A 24150-nucleotide genomic window follows, 5' to 3' on the forward strand; every position below is an offset into this window, starting at 1 on the left:
GCATGGAGAAGGGTGCCCCAGGCCAGCCCGTCTCCCTGTAGCCGCACCACATAGGTGGTCATGGGGGCTCACGGCAGTGGCCTCATGACTTGTTAAATAGACCGAGTAGCATGAGGTGTGGGAAAGCAAGACTCCGAGAGATGACCCGTTCTCCAGCCCAGGGTGGGGTTCGTGGTCATGATGTGCTGGCCCGGCTCTATGGAACCCTCAGGCTGCCCATTGTCCCTCACGTGGTCCCCAGGGCCCAGTCACTGTGGTCACTGAACATGTGGGGTGTGAAAGGACATCTGTGTAACTGGCCCCCCCCCCCAGATCTGCCATAGCAAGAGCGGGGAGATCAACCCGGTGAAGGTGGGCAACCTGGTGAAGGCCTACGTGGACAAGTACCGGCGCATGCGCAGACACCGGAGGGCCGAGGCCAGCGAGGAGCCGCCTGCCCCGGGCCCCGAGGGCTAAGGCCTGCCCAGCGCCGTCCTGGCTGGAGTGGAGGAAGCAGAAAATTCTGGGGACACCCAGAACTGTTTTCAGGGTTCCTGTGATCACACGTGGTCTGTGCACCTGTCCTGTTCACAGTTTAAAACTAGACTTTTTTTATTTGTACATTATAGATACACACTGTTCCCACTGTGTTCTAATTTATCAAAAATGGATTATCTTTAGAGATGTCTCAGTTGGCTCAGTACTTGAAAGGTGAACTTTGTGACCAAGGAAGGTCCTGGGCCAGAGGTGTGGGGAGGTTTCCTCGACCCCCTCACAGGCAGCCTCCCCCAGGCAAGCCATCTGTGCTCCTGGCCCTTGTCCAGGGAGCCCTTATACCATCTCTGTTATGCTCTGTAAAGAGTTGCTGAAGCCTATACTCAGCTCCACTGAGGCAGAGTGGTGTTGGCAGATTTCAAAGGCCAGGGACAGCCCCTAGGTGCAGCACAGAGGCCCTGCTCCCGACGGAGGGGCCCCAGTTGCCACCTGGCAGGGAGAGCAGAGTGTCTGTGTCCTGAGGGACAGTTGGGATCTTTGCGTAGTTTGTTGGCTCTAAAGTGGGGCCTGCGTTTCTTCACTGTGAAAAGAGTGGGGTGCTCCCTCCTTGGGCCCCCAGGAAGTGGGGTGAGCTTGAGTCCACGGTGCCTTTGCTGAGCCCCAGCCCCAAGCCCACCTCTGGTCAGGACACAATGCTGGCTCTTGGGTTTCTACTGGACCCCGAAGGGGCCGGGGTCCGCCCTAGGCGGGCTGCCCCACTCCATCAGGAAGTGCTCCAGGAAGTGCTCTAGGTCGTCATAGAGGCTGTCAGAACTGGACAGGCAGAGGCCGAGGCTGCCGCTGTCCAGGGAGGACACGCCTTCACGCTGCACGCCCTCCAGGTATGCCCGGCACAGCCATGGCTCCAGCTGTGGGGAGGGCGCTGTCAGGCCCGGTGGGGCTGTGTGCAGCCCCACCCTGGGGACCCCTGCACCTCACCTTCACGAGGACCAGGTTCTTCTCCTTGGGCCTCACCACCGACAGGTCCTGGCCAAAGCCCAGGTAGATCGTGTAGTGTGGGGAGCCTTGGCGCCGGCGGGCACGGAACTCCCCCAGCTCTGCAGGACAGGACCGGGCTCTGGTGAGCAGGGGGCAGGGGGGCAGGCTGGGAGGACCTCAGCCCCAGGGCAGGTGCTTCACTGACCTTGAAAGAAGGTGCCGAAGTCAAAGATGGGGGTGTTGCAGTCTCGGGGCAGCAGGCGGGCTGGGGTGGAGGGGCTGGCAGAGCCCAGGGGCCCACCCACTTCCCAGTAGACCTTGCATTTCCCCTGGCGCCGGGCCCACAGCCACGGCCCCCGGAGCTCCAGCTGCAGGCCAGGGGCCACGTGCTGCAGCAGCTTCTCTGTGTAGTGCAGCTGCTTCTGGTCGGGCAACTCAGCAGGGCTGGGGAAGGCCACACGCTGGGGCTCTGCAGCCTCAGCAGCCAGGCTGGGGGAGCCATACAGGAGCACACAGCCTGGGCGCCCCACCACCTCCTGCAGCACTGTTCGGCCCTTGTACATGATGGTCAAGTCCAGGGCCCCCAGGCTGGGCTCTTCGTGCAGACAGACCTGGGAGCACCTGGGACCAGCCGGGTGCTCACCTGCCATTGGGGTGCAGGCACCAGAGGAGGGTGTCGTGCCAAGCTCCACGTCTGGGAGCTGTCTGGGCTCTGGGACCAGGGGGGGCCCTGCAGCTAGAGAGAAAGGCCTAAGCTGGCACCTGGTCTCCCAGCTCCTCCCTCTTCCACAGGTCTCTGGCTCCTTTTCCCCATAATCTTGGCCTAGGGCAGTAGCCACAGGCCGGTGGCCACTCCCACTCCCTGGGAGGAGCTCTGGGCCTGACCTGAGGAGGATCAGCTATACTGGCCCACCTGTAGCCCGCACCATCCCTGCTGGGCCTCCCTCTCCCCCAGGCCCTGCCTCCTCTCTCCCCTGCCTGCCTCTCCCCTTGGCACAGAAGTCTGCAGGACAGAGCACCCCCCTCCAACACAGCCCCTTACCAGGAGCCTCTCGGGGGATCGGATCCGCCCCCAATACAGCTTTCAACAGATGGTCCTCCAGGGAGCTCTCCTGCAAAGCCTGGAGCAAGAGGTCCCCAGCGTGCTCACTTGGGTTTGCAGTGCAGGGCTCAGGGCTTAGCCAGGCCGGTTCATGCCCTGGCCTCTCACCAGTATGTGCTGCCTGGCATGGCCCAGGAAGCCCATCCTGCAGGGGAAGACAATGCCAGCTTAAATAAGCAGCCCCCAGCCCCAGCAAGAGCTGGCAGCCCTTGCTTGACCCAAGGTCCAGGAGGGCAGAATAGCCTTACCCTTGTGAGTGGGGCATCTTCAAGGGCTTTGTCCTCCCCCTGGTTAATGCCTGGGTCTTCTGAAGAAGAAAGGTTTGGAGAAACACTGGGACCTGACTCTGGAGTGGACTCCTGAGTGTGAACCCCTGGGCAGCTCCTCACAGCTGGAACGTGCACCTCTCCTTCACTAGTCCCAGTAAGCTCATCAGCTTCCTCCCAGTGATCCCCTGAGCAGTCCCCAGCAACCTGGCTCCAGCCTCTCCCACGCCAGTCTCTAAAACCAGAAATCTGATGCAGCACTGCTCCCAGGACAGAGCAAAGTCCCAAGGCCCTCCGAAGCACATTCCACTGCGCCCAGCCCATCCTCCTGCAGCCCTCCTGGGGCTTTCCTCACCTCTGCACCCCAGCTCAGGGCTGATCATGTACACCTTATGCGGGTCGGTAGGGTCAGCTGAGTTGTCTTGCAACATCACGAAGCGCCCAGTGCTGCGCAGGGCGCAGCGGAAGTTGGTTTTCCAGGAGGCTCGGAGCGCACCCTCGTTGGATGACCTGGCACCGCTGCTGCAGGGCGGCCACCTGCCGCGGGCCACGGCCCAGGCCTGGGGATTGAGAGGGAGTGGAGGACGTGGCCTGGATCCATGGATCTGGGACTGCCCTACCCCTACCCCCGGGTCCCCGGCGGGATTGCGGTCCCACCTTAAAGATGCGCGAATCTGCTTCACCCAGGTCCTTTCGCGCGAAGTGCTTCCAGGGCACGCGGAAGCGCGTTCGGGCAGCGTCCAGCCACCGTAGCCCCTCATAGCGGCCGCTGCTGACCTCGGCCAGAAGCCAGTCTCCGAAGAGCACGCGCGGGGCCCCACTGCAGACAGGGCAGCCGGGTTATCAGGGCGCGCGCAGGCCGCCGGGTGCGTGGGGTCTGCGCCGGGCAGGGCGGGGAGCTCTCACCTGTCCTGAGCCACGGCCATTGCTCCCTCTGCAGGGGCTGGGCGGGGAGGGGCCGGCGCACCCTCCGCGGCGAGTGTTGTCACGGGCGCAGAGTCAGGTACTACCGCAGGTGAGAAGAAGGTTGCGAGTGTGGCCAGATGTCACCGGTGTTGAGGATTACAGATGGGAATTGAGGGCTGATGGCCACGACGTTGCTCGAGTGTGAGTCCTGGCCAAAGCGGTGATAGGTGTGACTACAGATACGGCGAGCGCGCGCACGAGGGGCCACAGGTGTCGAGCCGGCGGCCGGGTAGGCCCTGCGGGGGCGCGACGGAACTGCCGCAGGAAAACGAAACCTCACGTTGCAGGAAAACAAAACCTAACCCACTGGGCCGCGGGGCTGGCAGACGCCCCTCTCCCTTCCCCTCTCGCCCACCCCGCAGGTCCTCAGCGACCGTGACCCCCGCATCCAGTTCCCCCAATTCTGGATCCGTGCCCCGCCGCCGTCACCCGCGCTGCCTGCCCCCTCCCGGCCACTGCTCCACGGAGCGAACGCGTGGTCCGACGCGGCCGTCACTGCCCCTCTGCTTCCGCGTGAGTCCCGAGTACCTGGCGCTGAAACGACCGGAGCACGAAATCGCATCTCCGAACACGCCAAAGCAAGCGCTTTTATGCTGGCGAGGCCGGGGGCGGGGCCGGGGGCGGGGCCGGGGGGGGGCCGGGCTGCGCGGAGCTCCAGGTGCAGCAGAGGAAGTCACGTGCTCCGGCGGGCGGGGGCGGGGCCGCAGGGGGTCCTGGCGGCCCGCCTGCACAGCCGCTGCCGGGTCCAGCCGATGCTCTCCCTCACCCGGCGCTCTGGGGGACTGGGGCTCCCGCACCCGACGTGGTGGGACAGGCAGTGGGATAAGCTGGGGCTCCAGGAAGGAAACCCGCACTTCGCTGAGCAGACAAGTGGGTGATGAGGGTGCGGGGGAGGAGCGGCAGCTGTGTTCTTTGGGTTCTTACCAGTGAGAACTGCTCAGGCAAGGTACTCAAATACGGTCGAGATTAAAATATTTGGAAAGGAATTCGTAATGCCTTTTCATGAGGAAAAACGCCAGTGACCCTTGAGGGAGGGTGGTAGTCGGGGCGGAAGTCCTGCCTGAAGTCCGCTCGTGCGGAAGCCAGCGGAGGGGGCTCTGTCCCCAGTCCCTGGCCCTGGGTCCCCCCACTGCCTGCCTCGACCCTGTGCCGCACACCCGCCACCCCTGTGCCCGTGGCCTGAAGGCCACTGTCGCACTGGGTGGGCCACACCCCCACCCCCAACACCGCGGGTCACAGTCCAGGCACCTGGATTAGTGGGGCGCCACGGGGTGCTTACTGCCCACACTGTAGCCCACAGGCGTACGGCTGTGACCCACCGGAAGGTCCCCAGGACCTTGCTCTCCCAGATGAGTGTTCCCGAGGGTGGCCCCTGGCCAGGTGGCTCCTCATCCTCCCCCACGGGAAGAATCTCCGTGGTGGGTCTGGAGGTCAAGGTCCCCCCTCCTCGGCGGTGGTTAGACCAAGAGAGGAACTTCCTGGCCACCACCAGCTGCTACCAAGCCTGGGAAGCCCCGTGGCCCCGCGGGCACAGCAGGTGGTTTACGGGAAACAGCGCCGGGCGCTTTCGGCCGGCCGGACGCGACTCCGCCCCCGCTGCGCACCCGGCGTGTTCCCGGAGGACTCGCTGCCCGGCGCTGAGCGAATGGGCCTCGTCGCGACCACCCCCACCGGCAGCCGCTCGGGGAAGGCCCTACACACCGCCGCAGATCTAAAAATGTCACTTTATTCTGCGCAATGAGGGGACGGGGAGAAGGGCCAGGCTGACTCGGGTCCAGAGGGGGAGGCGGGGAGGCCACGCTAGAAGTAGATGGAGTCAGCGCCTGGCGGGTCCTCCGTACCCCTGCCCGGTCCTGCGTCCGAGCCCGCGTCGCCGCTGCCCTCGCTGCCTGAGTCGCCCGCGCCGTCTGCTTCCGAGGCGGGCTCGTTGAGGACCACCACGTCAGCCTCTGCCCCGATGTCCTCGCCAAACCACACGGCCTTGTAGCCACCTTCAGGGCGCCGCTCCTTGGTCAGGATGGACCTGACGGCTGCAGGGTCTTCCCCATCCCGGGCCGCTGCTGGGGACTCGGGGACATGATGGAGGGTGGCAGGGCTGGGGGACGTGGGCCCCGGGGTCACAGGCTCTGGGGTTGGGGGCCGGCCGGGTCTGGGTGAGGGGCTAGGGGCCGGTGCCCAGTTAGCCTCCTCGCTGACGAAAGCCTGGTTGTCAAAGCCTTGGGGCTGGGGCTCCTGGGGCAGAGGGAGCCAGAGGTCAACCAAGCCTGCCCTGGCTTGGCCCAGTCCTCCCCTCCCCAGAGACAGGACACTAGTCCCTCCCTGTGCTCTGCCTCTCTCTGCCCCCTTCCCATCCTTTGGACTCCACCGCATCACTCCTCTCCTGGACTGACTCCTGGTTTCCATCCCGCAGCCTCTCCACTGCCCCCCAATCTGTTGCTCCGTCCTCTTGATGCCTATCTCGGCCTGCCTGTTCACTCTCCTCTGTCTCTCAGTTGGCCCTCTCCAGTCCTGTTCCCAACCCAGGGCCTCACCAGAGCTTTGCCAGAGCAGCACTTGAGTCGGTGGCCGTAGAGCTTGTGGACCAGGACCATGAGGGCGATCAGAGCCAGAAGGAGCAGCGCCCCCAGCACCCCACCCAGCGCCGCCATCTCCACTGCTGAGAAGCGCTGGTCCCCACTTGGCTTGTTTGTAGTGCTGCCTCCTCCTGCCCCAGACGTCCCTGCTGACACCACCACTGCCCCTTTACTGCCACACCCCAGGCACGCCCGTGCCAACCTGTGGCAAGCTCGGGACCCCCTGAGAACAAGCAGGCCTGGTTCTGGGGAGTGGCACTTTTGATCCCCCACAAAGGAGCTGTGTGTTCCCCAGGAGCCCGATAGGCCAGGCTCCTGAAGGGGGCGGGGAGAAGGGGGTCAGAGGCCACCAGTTCCAGGTGGAAGGCAGGGGGTCCAGTATCACAGGAAGGGGTATGAGGGCCATGTGGGGCCATTGGGGTGAACGGCCCCAGAATTGAGGGGTTCACTGGATCCCAAATCTGGCCTCTGTCCCGCCCTCCACACGCCTTCCCTAGTTCACGTCCTGGGCTCCCCCAGGACCTGTCTGTCCCCCAGACCACAGCAGACCTCTCCTTGAGGTTTCATGGTCTGTATGGTCACACCAGGCCGACCTGGGGCGGACCCTGCCCTACACTGGCCACCTAGAGTCAGGTGGCATAAGGGTGACTCTAGGGCAAATAGAGGTGCTACCTGAGGACCAGGGGGTCCTGCTGGGCCCAGGGGACGTCAGCGGAGAGGTTCCTGGTTTCGAGGTCTGTGCTGAGCCCCCACTGGGTGAGGCTGGTGTTGGGGAGGGGCTGGTTCCCGCACTGGAGGGCCCCCCAGGCATGGAGGAGGCAGATGGCCTCAGAGTTGTGCCTGAGGAGGGGTACGGGCCAGGACCCCCTCCAGAGCTGGTCGTGGAGGGCCCCTGAGAGGGTGCAGGGGGCCCGGGGACTTCCAAAGTGGTGCTGCTTGAGGGTCTGGTCGTTCCGGCCATCTCTGGGGATGTGGGGGAGTCGGGGGGGCCTGGAGCCAGGGACAGGGCTCGGGCTTGCCACTGTCCCCAGCCAGAAGCCCTCCCTGCGCCAACCTGGGACCCCCGGGAGGCCTACCTGTGGGGGCGGGCTCCTGTTCTGAGACTTGAATCTCCACGACTGTAGTCGCTGTGCCTGAGGTCACTGTGTTCTTGGCCTCAACCTGGGCAGAAGAGGGCTTGTCCCTCTTGGGCCCCACCTTAACCCCCGCCCCTGGAGATACTGCCCACCCCTCACCTCTGCATAGAAGACGCCGGTGTGCACCAGCAAGGCGTTGGTCAGCACTGCCTCCCCGTCCATTCGGAAGTTGGAGTTGTTGGTGATTTGATACGTGATGGCCGAGTTGAGGTCCTGGACACGGCCCCAGTGAGTCCTGGGTCCAAGCTGCTTCCCAAACTCCCCGAAGCCACCCCCAGAGGAAGGCCAGGCAGACCCAGGGACACGACGGTGCCTACTGGAAACTCAGGGTCCTGGGCCCGGATCCTCAGAGGCTGGGAAGGGGCAGCTGCATCCTTGACGGCCACGCCCACCCCAGAACCACGCGCCACGGTGCCGCGGTACAGGCTCTCGGGGAAGCGGGGCAGGCTCCCGTTGGCATCTCGGGCCTCCACCATGACCTGGGTCACGGAGTACCGGCCGTGGTCTGCCTGCTCACCCTGGGGGTGGGGGAGGCAGCAGTGACCAGCAGGTCCTTCCAGGGGAGCCCTGCAGCCTGCGGCCCAAGAAGGGCCCCTGGAGACCTGGCCTTATGCAGGCACTCACCTTGACCACCAGAAGGAAGGTCTTGGGGCTGGGGACACTCTTGCTCATGGTGAGGTTGCCTGTGCTGGCATCAATGGAGAATGTGCCGTCCTCGTGTCCTGGGAGGATGGAGAGATGCTTGGGCCCCGGTACCCTCCGGAGGCCTGAAGTCCCAGGGCCCCAGCTGGCTCTGCCCACGTGGCCAGCCCCCTAGAGGGGAGAGAAGCTGGGGGGCTGGTGCTCACTCACCCTTCATGAAGCTGTAGACAATGGGCTGGCTGATGGCCCAGTCCCCGTCCACGGCGTAGATGGGCCCGGGCTGCAGGACAAGGGCGCCTGGCTGCGGGATTGGGGAGGGGAGGGAATGCCGTGGAGCTGGTGCCGTGGCCTCGGGCCCCTCCCGCACCCCTCCAGGAGGTCTGGAGTAGCCCTGATGGGCAGCCAGGGACACAGTCCAGTTGTCCGGCCCCACTGCCCACCACACCTTCGGACCAATTGCTAATGAGCCAGTTTGCCCAAAGTCATTTGATTGATCTGAATGACATGTGTCTACTTAAGAGGCAGCCATGTGGGATGGACAAAGCTCACATAGAGGTCTGGGCCCCTCGCACAGGGCAGGGGCCCTGGTGGCTGAACCAGACCCCACTCCTCAGGAGCCCCCTGATATCCAGCCCAGCTCCCTACCCATTCACGCGGTGTCCAGGGAGCACTGTCTGGCTCTGCCTGAGGACAGCTGGGCCCATTCCCTCACTTGAATTTCAGAGGCTCTGTGCCCTCCTCACCACCGTGGGTTTGGGTGAGATTGGTTTAGGAAGGAACATTCACATGTGCTTGAAAATCACAACCAAATCTGGCCCCGTGGCAGCCAGGCCCCACGCCCTGCCTCTCTCTGTCCCCGGTACCAGTTTGTGGCCTGTGGGCACAGTCCCCTGGTACTGGGCTTGGATGCAGACGTAAGCGTCCGAGTAGGTGCAGGGCAGGAACCAGGGGGGCCGCAGGTCAGCAGGCTGCACTTCCAGGACCAAGGTGGCTGTGGCCGTGTGGCTGGGCTCCACATTCTCTTCCTGTGTGTCCTGCAAACAGCGCAGCCCTGCGGGTCAGGCCAGGGAGTCCAGGCAGGAGCAGCTTGCATAGGCACTTGAGCGTCTGGGACTCGGGCGGGAGTGGCCTGCTCACCCGCACCAGCAGCTGGAAGGTCATGTTCCGACACTTTTCGAAGTCCAGGGGCTGGTCCAGCCGCAGGGCTGGGCGGTTTGTACCCATCAGGGAGAAGAAGTCACTGGCACCCTAGGGCGGTGGGGGGACTCAGCCCGGAACCCTGGGAGGACGAGCATAGGTGGGGATGCCCAGAGGGAGGGGCCAGCCAAGGGCAGGGGTGAGGGGCACTGACCAGAGTCACTTCCTGGAGGGTATAGAACAAGATGTCATCTTTGTCAAGGTCCTGGGCCTCCAGTTCTGTCTCAGGGATGATGGTGGTATTCACTTTAGTGTCCTGGGGGCAGGGAGGTGGGAGATTGGTCTCGTCACGCCCCTGACCCCCATGGACCAACTCCCTCTGACCACCACCCTCTACCCTCTGGCTCCCACCCCGGGTTCTGATGCCCCAGGTGGCACCAGCCCTGTCCATCCCACTCACCTCAGGCACCTTCCAGACCCTGGCCACATACGGGAACTGGGGCGTGTTATCATTGACATCCAGCACAGACACAAACACCCTCAGCTGGGTCACCTGGAGGAGGGGACAGGGTCCCCGACCCAGCGGGGTGCACTCGTTCTAGGTGAGGGGTGCCGTTTCCAAGACAGCCCCCTGCCCTGGGGCTCCTGCTTCAGCAGGAATTACAGACTAGGAACAAAAAGCCAGTTAGAAAGCACAAAGGAGCGGATGCCCTGGGGAGAGTAACGCAGACGCTGGGGATGCAACCAGGGAGCCCCACAGGAGAGAACAGCAAAGCAATTGAACTTCCTCAAGCGTAAATCTCACAGAAAGCCAGGAGACCTATAGATTGAAAGAGACGTGAGAGAAACAGTGACATCAGGTGCACCAGGGGGATCCTGCTTGGATCTTGATTCACACAGGAAACTGAAAGACTCCTCCGGAACTGGGAAGCGCAGACAACAGATGTCGTTGTTCATGCTAAGGAGTCAGTCCCTGCCTTTTTCGGGGCTGACAGCGCTAACCCAGTGACAGTTAAGAAGCGTCCTTATCTCTGAGAGTCTCATCCCGAGCTATCTGTGGGTGCTGTGCTGTGATGTCGGGTGGGGCACCCACAGGGCTCAGAAGGAACTGCTGAGCTGGCTGGGGTTGGGGGGAGGTGCTAGAGTTGCAGCAGAACAAGGGGGTGGGCGCCTCTCCCAGCAGGTGGGGGACGGTGAGAGGGAGCGGGTGGGGGCCAGGGCTCAGTGCCGCCCTGCATCTGTCTGAGTTATCTGGGCAGAGACTGGTGCTTGCTTTGCCAGGTAGGGTCATCTCCTGCTGTCTGGGGAGTGGACTGGGGTAGGCAGGGCCAAAAGGGGAGCAAAGAACCAGCTGGAAGGTGCTGGTGGACGAAGCCTGAGGTGGGGAGGTGGGGAGGCAGAGCCAACAGATTTGCTGGAGGACGGATGTGGGGAGGGGGAGGGGAGACTGAGCTGGCAGGGCAAGGCGCCTGCGGGGCAGAGGGCCTTGGGTCTCGAGCCGGGGGTGTCTGTGGGGAGTGTGATGTCCATCCGGGGCCGAGTTTATGCGTCTGCAGCTCAAGGCAGAGTCTGGCCCAGAGGAAGTGTGGGCGTTGCCAGCAAACTGGTGACACTTAAAAACTGCACTGCTGGATGAGGTCACCAGGGAGTGACCGTGGACCAGGCAGAGCAGAGCACAGAGGTCCAAGCGGGAACACTCTGACATCACAGGTGAGGGTGGGGACACGGGGAGATGCCAGGAGGGGGTCGGGGGTGGGACTCACCGTGGTGTCACCGCTTTTGCATTCCAGTTGTGCCTGCAGCATTGAGTTCTCCTGTAGGTGCGGGTGGGGGTTGGGAATCACCTGGCCAGCCAGCCCCATTTCACAGGTGAGGAGACTGAGGCCAAGAGCAGCATGTACTTGCCCTGGGTCCCCATCATCCATGCTGAGTCCAGAGGGCATCTGGCCCGGGGCAGCTTCGTCCCCTGAGGCCCCACCCTCTCTGGGCCAGCCTTCAGCCTGAGAGGCCCCCTGGGCAAACTGAGCCCCAGATATCCCCAGAGAGCCCTTCTCCATGGAGGAGTGTCAGCCCCTCCTGCTGCCCCCTCCCTGGGCACAACCAACCCAGGGCTGCTGTCTGCACCTCATAGTCAGGGGTCACGTTGAGAAACAGCTGAGTCCCCTGGATTCGAAATGCGAAGCGGGTGGACGAGGGTCCGAGGGTCACTTGCTGGCCCTCGGGGACGTAGATGTCAAGCAGGGGCTCACTGGAATTCGTGTTCTCCTTGACTTCGAAGACGGTCTTGTCCACCGAGCAGACTGGAAATCGGAGAAGAAGGGTCAGGCCTTCAGCCTCCTGCCCACCACCAAGCCCCCCTGCCGCTGCCCCCAGTACCCTGGGCCTGGGCTGTGGCCATGAGCAGCGGGAGCAGCAGGGCCCAAGTCCGCATCTTGGCAGCGGACGGCCTGAAGGAGGGTCTGAGACTGCCTGGTGTCCAGGACCCTCTGAGCAGCCGTGGCACTGGCGCAGTCTTTGCCTGGGCGACCTTCGCCCCTGCCAGGCACCGCCCCACTTTATGATCCTTTACGACCGGAGGACTGGCCTCCACCAAGGGGGATCCCGCTGGCCGTCCCCGGCCAGGCCCAGCCAACAGCCAGGAGGAGGGGACCTGGTGGTTCCCTGGCAGGAGCTGGGCCACATGCAGGGGCTGACAGGGGCTCAACCCAACGAGCCAAGACACGAGGCACTTTGAGAGCTGCGGGGGCACCAAGGTTCTGGGCGGTATAGGCTGGTGTGGGCTGGGGTGGGGCTGGAGCTGGGGTGGGCTTCTGTGTTTGCTGTACCTGCTCCCAACCCAGGCTGTCCCTCTGCCGGCTCCTCTGCCAGAATCACAGTGGGCACAGCTCCCAAGGCAGCCAGTGAGGGTCAGACCAGAAGTGCCCCCTCCAGGCCCACCTCCTCTCCCTGAGCCAACCCTCCAGGTCTGGAAGGGAAAAGCCATTTGTGTCCTCAGGACTCCCTGCCTGTCCCAGTAACCAGCTGGCCTCAGCCAGGTGGGCCAGGCAGGCAAGGTGATGGAGATGGCAGGGCTTTAGGGGGCTGGGAGGTCCTGGGGGGCCCTGGGTCCCAACAGAGAGGGGTCCTGGCAAGGGTCCTTGGCCCAGGCCCCCAACCACCCTTCCTCCGTCTTTCCTCGGCCCCCAAGCCCGTTATCTGGCAGAGGCTGCTAGGCGGGGTTGGGAGGGAGGGAAGGGGCTGCTGTGATGAGGGGTGGAGTCCTCCGCCTTCCCACCTCCCACTGCAGCGCAGGGCCTGAAAACACTGTCCCCGACACCCCTGGTGTCTGCTGGTGACCGCGCAGCCCTGCCTGTGCCAGTGGTCCTGCAAGGGCTCCAGGAGCTCCAGCACCTCTTGGGGCCTCATCCCAGCACCTCTTGGGGCCTCATCCCCGCCCCTGCTCCACAGACTCCTGGTGGGGGGAGTCAAGCCGCTCTTCCGAGACCACGTGGCCCAGACCTGCAGCCAGGATTCCTGCAGCCAGGATTCCTGCTCAGGTCCTTTCCCTGGGGGCGCCTACCTCCCCACATCATAACCACGCGGCCCCGGGACAGCAGCTGGGGATGTCTGAGCCCCCCAGCCCCTGAATCTTTGCTGAGTGGATGACAGGGCGCCCCGAGGACGCCCAGGGAGTTAAAGAAGCTGGAAGGTGAGACTCCCCACTGGCTTCCCAGGGTTAAAGGGCAGCTGGGTGTGGGCACAGCCCTAGAATCCAGTGGATGGTCCCTGCTTCCTGCCAACAGCCCTGCCCTGCAGTGGCTTTCTCCATGGCACCCAGATGGCACACAGAGCGGACTTCCAGGCCAGGGTCTGCATTCCTCCTTTATTGGTGCCACGTGCAGCCCTTCCACAACCTCCTCCCCCGACTCCCTCCCGGTCCAGGCTCCTCTTGTCCATGGAGGGGAGGATCCATCTTCCTCAGGGCCTCATCTAGGTCCCTCAGCAGCGGGGATGGCCGGCTCTGACATCATGACCCCAGCCCTCAGTCCAGGAAGCAGCTGGGGAGACCAGACCCGGTCCACGGGGGCCCTCAGGGACATCCTGCAGAGATAGCAAGGTTAGGTGGGGGCCGAGGGCTTGATGCTGGAGATCGCTGGCCACCTGGTGAAACCAGGCCTCCTCTGGTCCCCAGCGGAGACGGTTTCACCTTCCCAGGCCCCTGGCCCAGTGCCGCCCAGACCCAGGGTGCCCCAGGGATGGCCTGGGGCGGGAGGTCTTAACGCGGGGATGGGGACAGTGCTCACCAGGCCTGCAGGGAGGGCCTGTCCACCCACAGCAGGCAGAGGTGGCTCTCAGAGGACTTGGTCCAGGTGGTGCTGCTCTCTGTGTCCTGCTCGCTGCCCCCCACCCCAGATCAAAATTAGTCCTGGAGCTGGGGAGTGGTCACTGCTAATGTGGGCGCCCCACCGCGGGTCTCCCCGGCCCGCGGGGGGCGCCCGGCCCCTCACCTGCGCTTCCCTACCAGGCCCTGCAGAAGCCGCTGCAGCTGCGCGCTCTCACGCAGGCGGCTGAGCTCGCTCGTGAACGTCCCGTCCGAGTGTCTCGGGGCCCTGAGGAGGGGACGGGGCCGCGGACGGGTCAGGGCCGGGCCTTGGTGGGGGCCGGAGGAGCGGGCCTGGGCACCCAGGACCGCGGGCTCACCTGGGGGGCGCGGGGCGCGCCGTGCAGCCTCCGAGTAACAGCAGCAGCAGCAGCAGCAGCAGCAGCAGCAGGGCCCGCGTGGCCATGGTGGGCGCGCCGAGGCGGGGGCTGAGAGGCGGCCGGGCCGCGGCCCCTTTATAGGAGCGCCGGGCCAGGGGCTGGGGGCGAGGGGGTCGGCGCCGCGCCGGCTCCGCGCCGCCCGAGCCGCGCCCCATCGATCGCGCGGGAAGGTCAGGGCCGCCCCCCCAGCTGTTGCCCCGGCCGGCCGCCCGCCCCCACCGCCGCGGTGGCGCCCCTCGGGCGGGCCCGCGGGGCGGGGGCGGTGACTGAGACCCGCAGGGGAGCAGCCTGTGCGGAGGCCGGGCTTGGCCGCCCGGGGCCCGGGAGGGGCAGGCGCGAGGGGCCGGGCCGGGGCGAGGGCCGGGCGACCCGAAGCCGAAGCCGCAGGCCGAGTGACCCTTTCCCCCTGGCCGGGCGTGGGGCGGCGGGAGGAGCGGCGGGCAGGGGGGCTGGCGGGCCGCAGGGCGCCTGGGCATCTCTTTGCTTTTTCCCAGGCAGGAGAGACCTGCGCGCACTTCACGCTGGGGTAGGAGGTGGACGGACGTGCAGACGGAGGGTAGAGAAGGGGCGGGCAGCGGGAGTCGCTGGGTTGAGGAGCCTCAGGCCTTTCACACCAGCACCCACCAAGTCCTGAGTCGTAACTGACAGCGCTAGTAAACGGAGCTACAGGCTGGTTGTTCATGGGTCAAACTTCACATGCATTTTAAAAATAATCAGTAGACTTTTTTTTTTTAAGAGCAGTTTTAGGTTTACAGAAAAATTGAGCTGTAAGTACAGGGTATTCACACACACACACACACACACACACACACCCAGCCTCCTCTCCCCAACACCATGTCTTCATTTTGGACATTTGTGACAATTGATGAACCAACAGTAATGCATTATTAACTAAACCCAAAATTTACATTACGGTGCATCCTGGTATTGCACAGTCTATGGGTTTTGGCAAATGTACAAGTATCCACATTGCAGACAGGGTCACACAACGTTTCACTGCCCAGAAAACCCCAGGTGTTCCTCCTGCTCACCCTCCCCCCCCAACCCCTGATCTGTTTACAGTCGCCATAGTGTGCCTTTTGCAGAATGTTGTCCAGCTGGAATCATCCAGTCTGCATCCTTTTCAGATCTACTTTTTTCACTTAGTCATGTGCATTTAAGGTTCCTCCATGTCCTTTCATGGCCTGACAGCGCATTTCTTTTTAGCGCTGAATAATACTCCATGGTCTGAATGTGCCACAGTTTATTCCTCCATTCACCTGCTAAAGGACATCTTGGTTGCTTCCAAGTTTTGACAATTATGAATAAAGCTGCTATAAACATCCACGTGCAGGTTTTTGTGTGGACATAAATTCTGAACTCCCTTGGGTAAATATCAAGGAGCAAGATTGTTCAGTCGTGTGGTAAGACCATGTTTCACTTTGTAAGAAACCGCCAGACTGTCTTCCAAAGTAGCTGCACATTTTGCATCCACACCAGTCCAGGTGCAGTGGCATCTCACTGTTGTCTTCTTTACACATATTTTTAAACAGCTACTGTGGCCTCGTCTTGCACAAATTTGGCAAATTTAAACCCCTAAACTTTAACAGCACTGACCAATTAATTACATTCATGAGAACACTCCAAACTCCAATTACTAATTTAACCAGTCAGATTTCTTGGAACTTCAAACACTTAAGTGACCAGGCAGATCTTCATAAGAAAAATCTTACTATTAAAAAAAAATTAACATGCAGTGCAATGGACTTCTAAAAAATTTACATATGGTGAAATTAACATACAGTTAAAAAAATGAATTTTGACACAGGTATAGATTTGTGTAACTACCACCCCAATCAGGATACAGAACAACTCCACGACCAGAGAATCCCCTCCTGCTGCCCTGGGTGGTCACATGCACTGCCCTGAGTGACTTGGGTCACACCTGCTTGAGGTCACAGGAGCACAGAGGGACAGATTGAGAGTGAGATGGGTTCCAAGTGGGGGGCTGAGGCCAAGGAGAGGCGGGCTGTGTCCTGCACACACTGTGGCCGCTCACCCTCACGCTGGTCGCCCTGAAATGTGGCAGGTAAGAGCCCCACGCCCTGCCAGGCGACTGGAACCAGGAAAGAGATGCCTGAAGACCTGGGACACATGCAGCTCAAACCTTGCCTGGCTGGACACTGCTTTGAAACGCACAATGCGAGCCACACAAAATGCCACATCCCACCCACAGATTCAGGAGGAGCTGCAGGGGTTCTCAGGACTCAGGGCCCAGCTGGGTCCTCGTCACAAATGCACAGAGGGAAGTCAGCTTCTGTGAGCAGCTATGCAAGGCCTCAAATGGGACCTCACTCTGTGTGTGTGTGTGTGGGGGGGATTCCTCCTAATAGCCAGTTTCTGGGTCCAGGAGTCGCAGAGAGAATAAGCAGCTTTATTTTTCCAGAGTAGAAGGTAGGAGGGAGCATATTGGAAGCATGTTAATTTACCTCACGGAGACATACTTTGACTAAATAAGCAAAGCACAGAAAATATTCTCTACCCTTCCACTGAGATTTAAATGTCAAGTTCAAGTAAACTGTATCTACTCTCAGTTCTACCTTAGGAGGTTGTAGGAGGACATTGAAAGGAATGATTTCTCTCAAATCTACAACTGCTCCGCTCTTCCCTGCAAAATCCAGTGTGACATAGGCTACATCTGGCTGGATGCTTTCAGGAAGTGAGCCAGGGACCCACAGTCCTACAGTGTAAGCTTACTGTGGCCACCATGAACATCCCCTTTATTATCCTTGAGAATTAAACCCATGCAGACGTAGACCCGGCAGTCGGACGGGCTCCCGTGCGTCACTGCTCGGCTTCAGTCGTGGACCAGTGTTCTCCACCCCATCAACTGTCTCTCTTTTTTTCCAGCTAATTTTGGAGCAGATCTCAGAAATGTTACCATTTCATCTGCAAGGATTTCAGTATCGATCCCAAAAAGGCAAGGACTGTCAGGGGGAAGGGTACAGCTCAGTGGTGGACTGTGTGCTTAGCATGCACAAGGTCCTGGTTCAATCCCCAGTACTGCCATTAAAACTTTTTTTAATAAAATAATTAAATAAACCTAATTATCTCCCCCACCAAAACAAAACAAAACAAAACAAAGATGAAGGCTGTCAGTTGTCGACTCCCCCACAAAGATCACCAAGGAAACCTGCTGATCAAACGAAGCTGAGTTACCGAGGCTGAGCAAGGATGAACGTGAGCCCACAGGCCTGGGGATGGTTCGAATGGGGGTTGGGAGAAGGCTGTTATAGGGACTTGGGTTCAGGGCTCGGCTGCCTGAGGAAGGGTCTTTCAGAGCAGGGAACTGGCAGGGACTGAGGAAAGGCTGTGAGCAGCTTAGGGCTGGGAACACAGGGAGACAGCAGTCAGTATTAATCTGGTGAAACTCATCAGTGTTCTCCTACTTTGTGGGTGAAAGATGTCTCCCAGGTGTCACCTCCTGAAGCATCACTGTTTCACGTAGATCTGGAATTTATCTAGTACATGACGTGAGGTGGTGACTCCGTTTCTTTTTTTCTCTGTGGCTGTCGCCGATGTCCAGCGTTGGTTACTGAACAGACCGTACCTCCTCCACTGCCCTAAAGTCACTGTCACTGTGAATCAGCTGTCTGTGTACATACAGGTCTCCTTCTGGCCTCCCTGTAATAAGCCTTTGGCCCACCTGCCGTTCCTTGTACTGTCTTAGCTGTAATGCCTCAATTCCTTCACTCTCCTAATGACGCTATTTTATTCTTAATATCTAACTAATCAAATCCGTTCACCCTGTTTTTCTTCAAGAGTGTCTTTGTTGTTTCTGACCCTCTGCATTTCCATGTAAATTGTAGAATCTGCTTGTCAAGGTCGACAGGAAGATGCCGTTAGGAGATTGATGGAAACTGCATCAAGTTGCTAGCCCACTTCTAGAACTGTATCAAGCTGTGCCTTTGAACTGCATTTCCCCGATGATGAGTGACATGCGGCATCTTTCATGTGCTTCTTGGTCATTGGTGATCTTCTTTGGAAAAATATCTGTTCAGTCCTTTGCCCATTTTTAAGTTGGGTTGTTTGTCTTGTTGTTGAGTTGCAAAAGTTCTTTATATGTAATGGATATTAGACTCTTACCAGATTGATATTTAAATATTTTACATATATTTCACTCTCCTGATAGTGTCCCTTGATGCACAAATGACTTTAATTTTTATGAAACCCAATCATCTATTTATTGATTTTATTTGTGCTTTCAGTGTTATATTTAAGAAAGCACTGCCAACTCCAAGGTCATGAAGATTTGCCCCTAAATTTCCTTCTAAGAGTTTGATAGTTTTAGATCATGTATGTAGGTCTTTGATCCATTTTGAGTTATTTTTTTAAAATATTTTATTTTATATTATTTTTTCCCATTCTTTTTAATTGAAGTATAGTCAGTTTACAATGTTGTGTCAGTTCTGATATACAGCATAATGCTTCACTCATACCATTCTTTTTAATTGAAGTATAGTCAGTTTACAATGTTGTGTCAGTTCTGATATACAGCATAATGCTTCACTCATACACATACATGCATCTGTTTGTTTTCGTATTCTTTTTCATCATAGGTCACTACAAGATGTTGAATATAGTTCCCTGCGCTATACAGAATAAACATGTTGTTTAGCTATTTTACATATAATAGTTAGTACTTGCAAATCTTGAACTCCCAATTTATCCCTTCCCACCCCCTTTCCCCCCATAAGTTTGTTCTCTATGTCTGAGTCCATTTCTGTTTCATAAATAGGCTCATTGGTGTCTTTTTTTCAGATTCTACATAGAAGTGATATCATATCTTATTTTTCTTTCTTTTTCTGGCTTACTTCACTTAGAATGACAATCTCCAGGTCCATCCATATTGCTGCAAATGGCATTATTTTATTCTTTTTTATATGGCTGAGTAGTATTCCATTGTATAAATATACCACAACTTCTTTATCCAGGCACCTGTTGATGGACATTTAGGTTGCTTCTATGTCTTGGCTATTGTATATAGTGCTGCTATGAACATTGGGGTGCAGGTGTCTTTTCAAATTGTATTTTTCTCCAGATATATGTCCAGGAGTGGGATCACTGGATCATAGGGTAAGTCTGTTTTTAGTTTTTTAAGGAACTTCCATACTGTCCTCCATAGTGGCTGCATCAATTTACATTCCACCAACAGTGTAGGAGGGTTCCCTGTTCCTTCTTTGACTTAATTTTTGTATGTGGTATGAGGTAAGGGTTCAACTTCATTGTTTTGCTGGTGGATACCCAGTTGTCCCAACACCATATGTTGAAAAAACTCTCCCTTCCCCATTAAATAGTCCTGACAGCCTTGCTGAAAATCAGTTGATCACAGATGGGTGGGTTTATATCTGAGTCCGCAGTTCTATTCCATTGATCTTTGTGTCTGTCCTTAATGCCAGTACCATACTGCCTTGATTCCTGTAGCTTTAGAGTAAGTTTTGAAACTGGCAGCTGCGCCAAATTTTTCTTTTTCAAGATTGCTTTGGTTATTTGGGGTTCCTTGAAATTCCATATGAATTTTAGGATTGGTTTTTCCGTTTCTTAAAAAGTCTATTGGGTTTTGATAGGGAGCACATCAAATTTGGGGATTCTGTGGCGAGAAAAACTATCTTAACAATATTAAGTGTTTCAATCCACAAAGATTAGATTTACTTATTTATGCCTTCTTTAATCTTTTCCAGTAAATGTTTTGTGGTTTTCAGTGTACAGGTCTTTTCACCTTCTTGGTTAAATTTATTACTAAGTATTTTATTCTTTTTGATGCTATTGCAAATGAATTATTTTCTTAATTTCATTTTTGGATTGTTTGTTGCTAGGGTATAGAAATATAACTGGTTCTTTTATGTCAATTTTATATCTTACAGCATTACCAAATTTGTTCATTCACTCTAACAGATTTTGTTTTTGTTTGTTTGTTTTTTGGGATTTTCCATACGTAAGATCATGCCATCTGCAAATAAGAATAATTTTATTTTTTCTTTTTCAATTTTGGATCCCTTTTACTTCTTTTTCTTGCCTAATTGCTCTGGCTAGCACTTCCAGCGCATGTTGAGTAGAAGCAGCAGTGGTGGGTCTCTTTGTCTTTTTCCTGATCTCAGGGGGAAAGCTTTCAGTCTCTCATAATGGAATATTACGTTAGTTGTGTGTTTTTTATAGATGACCTTTATCGTATTGCAGAAGTGTCTTTCTATTCCCAATTTACTGAGTCTTTTTATCATAAAAGGGTGTTGGATTTTACCAAATGTTTTCTCTACATCAATCGAGATGATTAAATTTTCCTCCATTCTATTAATGTGATGTATTACATTGATTGGGTTTTGCCTGTTGAATCACTCTTGCATTCCTGGGATAAATCCCCACTTGGTCATAGTGTATAATCCTTTAAAAAGGCTGCTGGATTTGGTTTGATCATATTTTGTGGAAGGGTTTTGTATATATATTTATAAGGGATAGTTGTCTGGAGGCTTCTTGCAGTATCATTACTGTTGAGTTTCAAGTTCTTTATCTGTTTTGTATACAAATCACTTCCTAGAAATGTGATCTGTTGGTATTTTCCTCCATTGTGTGCCTGGAAGTTTTTAATTTTAATGAAGTCCATTTTATTGTTTCACTTGTAGATCACGCTTTTGGTGTCACATCTAAAAACTCTGCCTAATCCCTGGTCACAAAGATTTTCACCCCATCTTCTCTTCAAAAATTTTTATAGTTTTAGGTTTTACATTTAAATCTATGATTTATTTTGTGTTAGTTTCACCTGAAGCATTAGATCAAGAATTTTGGTGGGTTTTTACTTGTTTTTTGTTGGTTATGTTGGTGTGAGTCTCCTTGTGTGATTTCTATTCTCTTTCCTAGACCTTTGGGTCTGTCTGTCTGTCCAGCAGTCCCACATGGTCTTGATCACTGTAGCTACATAGAAATTCTAAACACCGAGCCACATGCCTCCTCCAATTTTATTCCTCTCTTTCACAGTCATTTTGGGTAATTCTGTTTCTTTTGTTTTTTCACCTAATGTTAAAATCAACTTGTCTATATCTATGAGGAATCCCACTGGAATTTTGACTGCAGATGCATTAAATCTATAGATCAGTCTGGGAAGAATTGGAATCTTTGCTTTGCAGAATCTTCCAGTTCATGAACTAGGTATGTCCCAGCATCTATTTAGGTTATTTATTTAGCCCCTGATTGTCAGCCCTGACGCCAAGCCCCTGGTGGCCGCAAGTCTAAACGTACTTTACACAAATCTTCAAAATACAAAAGCAAAAACTGACGTCGAGGAATAGAACTGAATTAGAGAAATATGAAAGCCCACAATTATACTCGGAGAGGTCAGCATTCTTTTCTCAGTAATTAACAGAACAGGTGGAAAACCAGCAAGGAGAGAGACCTGGAGACACTGACACAGCTCCCCACCCAGCAAGAGCAGATTGCATTCTCTCCAAGTGTATGCGGAACCTTTACCAAGACAGATTATATTCTGGGTCATAAAATCAACCTTAACACATTTAAAAGAACTGAGGTTCTACAAAGCATTTTTTTCACCATAATGGAAAGAAACTAGAAATAAACAATAGAAAGAAAAACAGGAAAATCTCCAAGCATTTGGAAATTAAACAACCTAGTTGTAAGCAATCTGTGGGCTGCAGAAGAACTCTCAGGGAAAGCACTGGAGATAACTGAGAACACCTACATGTGTGGGATGCATCTTAGAGGGAAATTTATAGCATTAAATACTTACGTTAGAAAAGAACTATCTAGAACAAATGGCCTTAAGAAGCTTGAAAAAGAACAAATTAGGCACAAAGCAAGCAGAAGGAAGGAAACAAAGAGTTGAAATCAGTAAAATTGGAAACACCACGACCACCGCCAACAAAAAGCTATAGAAAAAAATCAAAGAAACCAAAAGCTGGCTCTTTGAAAAGATCAGTAAAATCAATTAAACTCTAGCAAGACGGACCAAGAAAATAAAAAAGAAAGATACACTCTACAAATCTAAGGGATAAAAGAAGTGTCACCAGAGATCTTACAGGAATAAAAAGGATAATAAAGAACATTATAATCAATTCTAGGTCCTTAAATTTGAAAACTAACACCAATAGGCCAGTTTCCTGGAAGACAGACCACCACATTCACTCAAGAAGAAACAGCCTGAACAGTCCTATGTGCATGAAGGGACTGACTTCTTAGTTGAAACCCATCAAAGGAAACTCCAGGCCCATAGGTCTTCACCCGCAAATTATTCCAACACTGAAGGGAGAATTAATATCAATTCTATCCAGTCGTCCCTTGGTGCCCACAGGGGATTGGTTCCAGGAACCCCCACGGACATCAAACTCTGGGGATGCTCACGGCCCTTATATAAAAACTTGTAGTGTTTGCATTTAACCTCGCACATCCTCTTACAAACTTCAGATCTTACAATAGCTGACACAATATTACTGCTACATAAACAAGAGCGGCTGCAATGGAAATGCTATGTAAACAGCTGCCAGCACACAGCAAATCCAAGTTTTGCTCTTTGAAATTTTCTGGAGTTAAAAAAATGTGTTTTTTTGTTCCACAGTTTGTTGAATCCACAGATGTACAGCTGAGGGTACGGAGGGCTGACTATAATCTAGCATGGAAAATGGAGTTGAAGGGAGTACTTGCCGGTTCACTTTAGGAAGTCAGCATTGCCCTGGTACCAGAACCAGGCAGAAACAGGCAGAAAAGGCAAGAAGCACAGACCAGTGTCTTTCATGAATATAGGCACAAAAATCCTTGACAACAATTACCAAAGTGGATCTAGCAATATACAAAAAGGACAGTACATCATGACCAAGTAAGATTTATGTCACAAATGAAAGGCTGGTTCACCATTCAAAACTCAGTCAATGCCCTTCACCACATCAACAGACTAAAATAAGAAAACTATGTAATCACCTCAATAGATGCAGTAACAGTATTTGACAGAATTCAACATCTGTTCATGTTAAAAACTCTCAGGAAACTAAAAATGGAAGAGAACTTCTTTAATAAGGAACCCAGAACCACAGCTAACAGCATACTTAATGGTGAAAGACTGAACATTTTCCCCATAAGATTGAGAGCAGTCAAACATGACTGCTTTTGCCATTTCTGAACAACACTGTATTCAAGTCCCAGTCAGGAAAATAAGAGGAAAGAAGAAAGAAGGAAGGAAAGAAAGAGAGGGAGAGAGAGAGAGACAAACAAGAAGGTCCTGCTGTGGAGCACAGGGAAGTATGTTCAATATCTTGTAATAACCTGAAATGGAAAAGAGTTTGAAAATAGTGTGTATGCACATACGCACATGCATATAACCTGAATCGCTCGGCTGCACACCTGAACTAGCACAACACTGTGCATCAGCTATAGTGCAGTTTCTTAAAAGAAAAGAAAGGAAGGGAGGGAGGAAGGGAGAGTCATCCAGTGCTGCGCCCAGCGCACCACGGGACCGTGTCTGAGGACGGGTGACGCAAGACTTACGAAACAAAGAGACAAAGTAAAGAGCAAAGATGGGACCAGGGGACTCAAGGTCTCGTGGATCTAGAGCCCCGAAAGCCTGGTCGACATCATATTTATTAGGAGTACACAGCTCAGAAAAAAAATGCGATCAAAGAGGTGGGGCTTTAGATATTCCATGCCATAAGCACTAAGTTCTGCTTGCTGGTTAGCTGATTCATTTCAGGCCCATCCCTTCCAGGAACAGCCACCCCGGGTGTGCAAAATTTCTGAGTCTATCCTGTCACTGCCTCTGGGACATCTCAAGATAGCAAATACTTCCCCTGGGTTCAACAGCAGCAGTTTCATGCCAGAACAAAGTTCTGTTAGTGGACAATCTGGCTTTCCAAGACTGTCCATTGTTTTTCCCTGAGGAAATATCTGCCCTCCTTCGTGCCCTTATGGTCAATGTCAGGATTGCTCCTCACAAGTTTTCTTCAGCATAATACGTGCTATAGGTCTTATACTGCACAAAACATTAGAACAAAGCAAGCACGTGCATTTTAAGCAAGCAAGTGTCAATATAGTCGTTTGAGCTCATGGAAGTTTAGGAGTGGCTTCTTTTCTAGCTGCTTGTTGTCCAGCAGCTTGTTTCCCAG

At 55.3% G+C, this 24150-nt stretch overlaps 4 protein-coding genes across 17 annotated transcripts in view; 1 reads left to right on the top strand and 3 right to left on the bottom strand.

The window, feature by feature from the left end:
* The window catches only part of PHRF1 (PHD and ring finger domains 1), a 27589-nt gene extending 26930 nt beyond the window's left edge, over positions 1-659 (top strand). For all 8 annotated transcript variants that reach the window (XM_074371317.1, XM_074371312.1, XM_074371313.1 and 5 more), the window contains one exon: positions 313-659. In XM_074371317.1, the coding sequence (XP_074227418.1) occupies positions 313-456 (144 nt within the window). In that variant the 3' untranslated portion in view covers positions 457-659. The remainder of the gene's footprint in view (positions 1-312) is intronic.
* On the bottom strand, positions 574-5234 carry IRF7 (interferon regulatory factor 7). The gene is made up of 9 exons (XM_074371327.1): positions 4315-5234; positions 3727-4041; positions 3478-3640; positions 3176-3380; positions 2803-2861; positions 2495-2699; positions 1658-2188; positions 1453-1571; positions 574-1382 (listed from the first exon to the last, which is right to left on the bottom strand). Exons 2-9 carry the CDS (start codon positions 3744-3746, stop codon positions 1185-1187), a joined length of 1500 nt encoding a protein of 499 aa, XP_074227428.1. The 5' UTR covers positions 3747-4041; positions 4315-5234; the 3' UTR covers positions 574-1184.
* A 258-nt stretch (positions 5235-5492) lies between these two features.
* On the bottom strand, positions 5493-11819 carry CDHR5 (cadherin related family member 5). Of its 6 annotated transcripts, none has more exons than XM_010956111.3 (15): positions 11651-11819; positions 11399-11574; positions 11038-11088; positions 9735-9827; positions 9489-9590; positions 9275-9385; positions 9001-9171; positions 8348-8438; positions 8120-8217; positions 7813-8013; positions 7595-7708; positions 7436-7520; positions 7032-7322; positions 6318-6508; positions 5493-6018 (listed from the first exon to the last, which is right to left on the bottom strand). In XM_010956111.3, exons 1-15 carry the CDS (start codon positions 11703-11705, stop codon positions 5587-5589), a joined length of 2262 nt encoding a protein of 753 aa, XP_010954413.2. In that variant the 5' UTR covers positions 11706-11819; the 3' UTR covers positions 5493-5586. The 6 variants fall into 6 exon arrangements, with proteins under 6 accessions (XP_010954413.2, XP_010954403.2, XP_010954393.2 ...); XM_010956101.3 differs by having other exon boundaries at positions 6318-6505; positions 7032-7349; XM_010956091.3 differs by having other exon boundaries at positions 7032-7349.
* Positions 11820-13122: 1303 nt separating this feature from the next.
* SCT (secretin) lies at positions 13123-23138 on the bottom strand. 2 transcript variants are annotated; one of them, XM_074371328.1, is made up of 4 exons: positions 13955-23120; positions 13762-13863; positions 13558-13650; positions 13123-13354 (listed from the first exon to the last, which is right to left on the bottom strand). In XM_074371328.1, the coding sequence occupies exons 1-4, from the start codon at positions 14488-14490 to the stop codon at positions 13240-13242; spliced, it is 846 nt and encodes a 281-aa protein (XP_074227429.1). In that variant the 5' UTR covers positions 14491-23120; the 3' UTR covers positions 13123-13239. The 2 variants fall into 2 exon arrangements, with proteins under 2 accessions (XP_074227429.1, XP_074227430.1); XM_074371329.1 differs by lacking the exon at positions 13762-13863 and having other exon boundaries at positions 13955-23138.
* Positions 23139-24150: the final 1012 nt, after the last annotated feature.

The sequence above is a fragment of the Camelus bactrianus genome, chromosome 10, assembly GCF_048773025.1.
Source record: "Camelus bactrianus isolate YW-2024 breed Bactrian camel chromosome 10, ASM4877302v1, whole genome shotgun sequence".
NCBI classification, from domain to species: Eukaryota; Metazoa; Chordata; class Mammalia; order Artiodactyla; family Camelidae; genus Camelus; species Camelus bactrianus.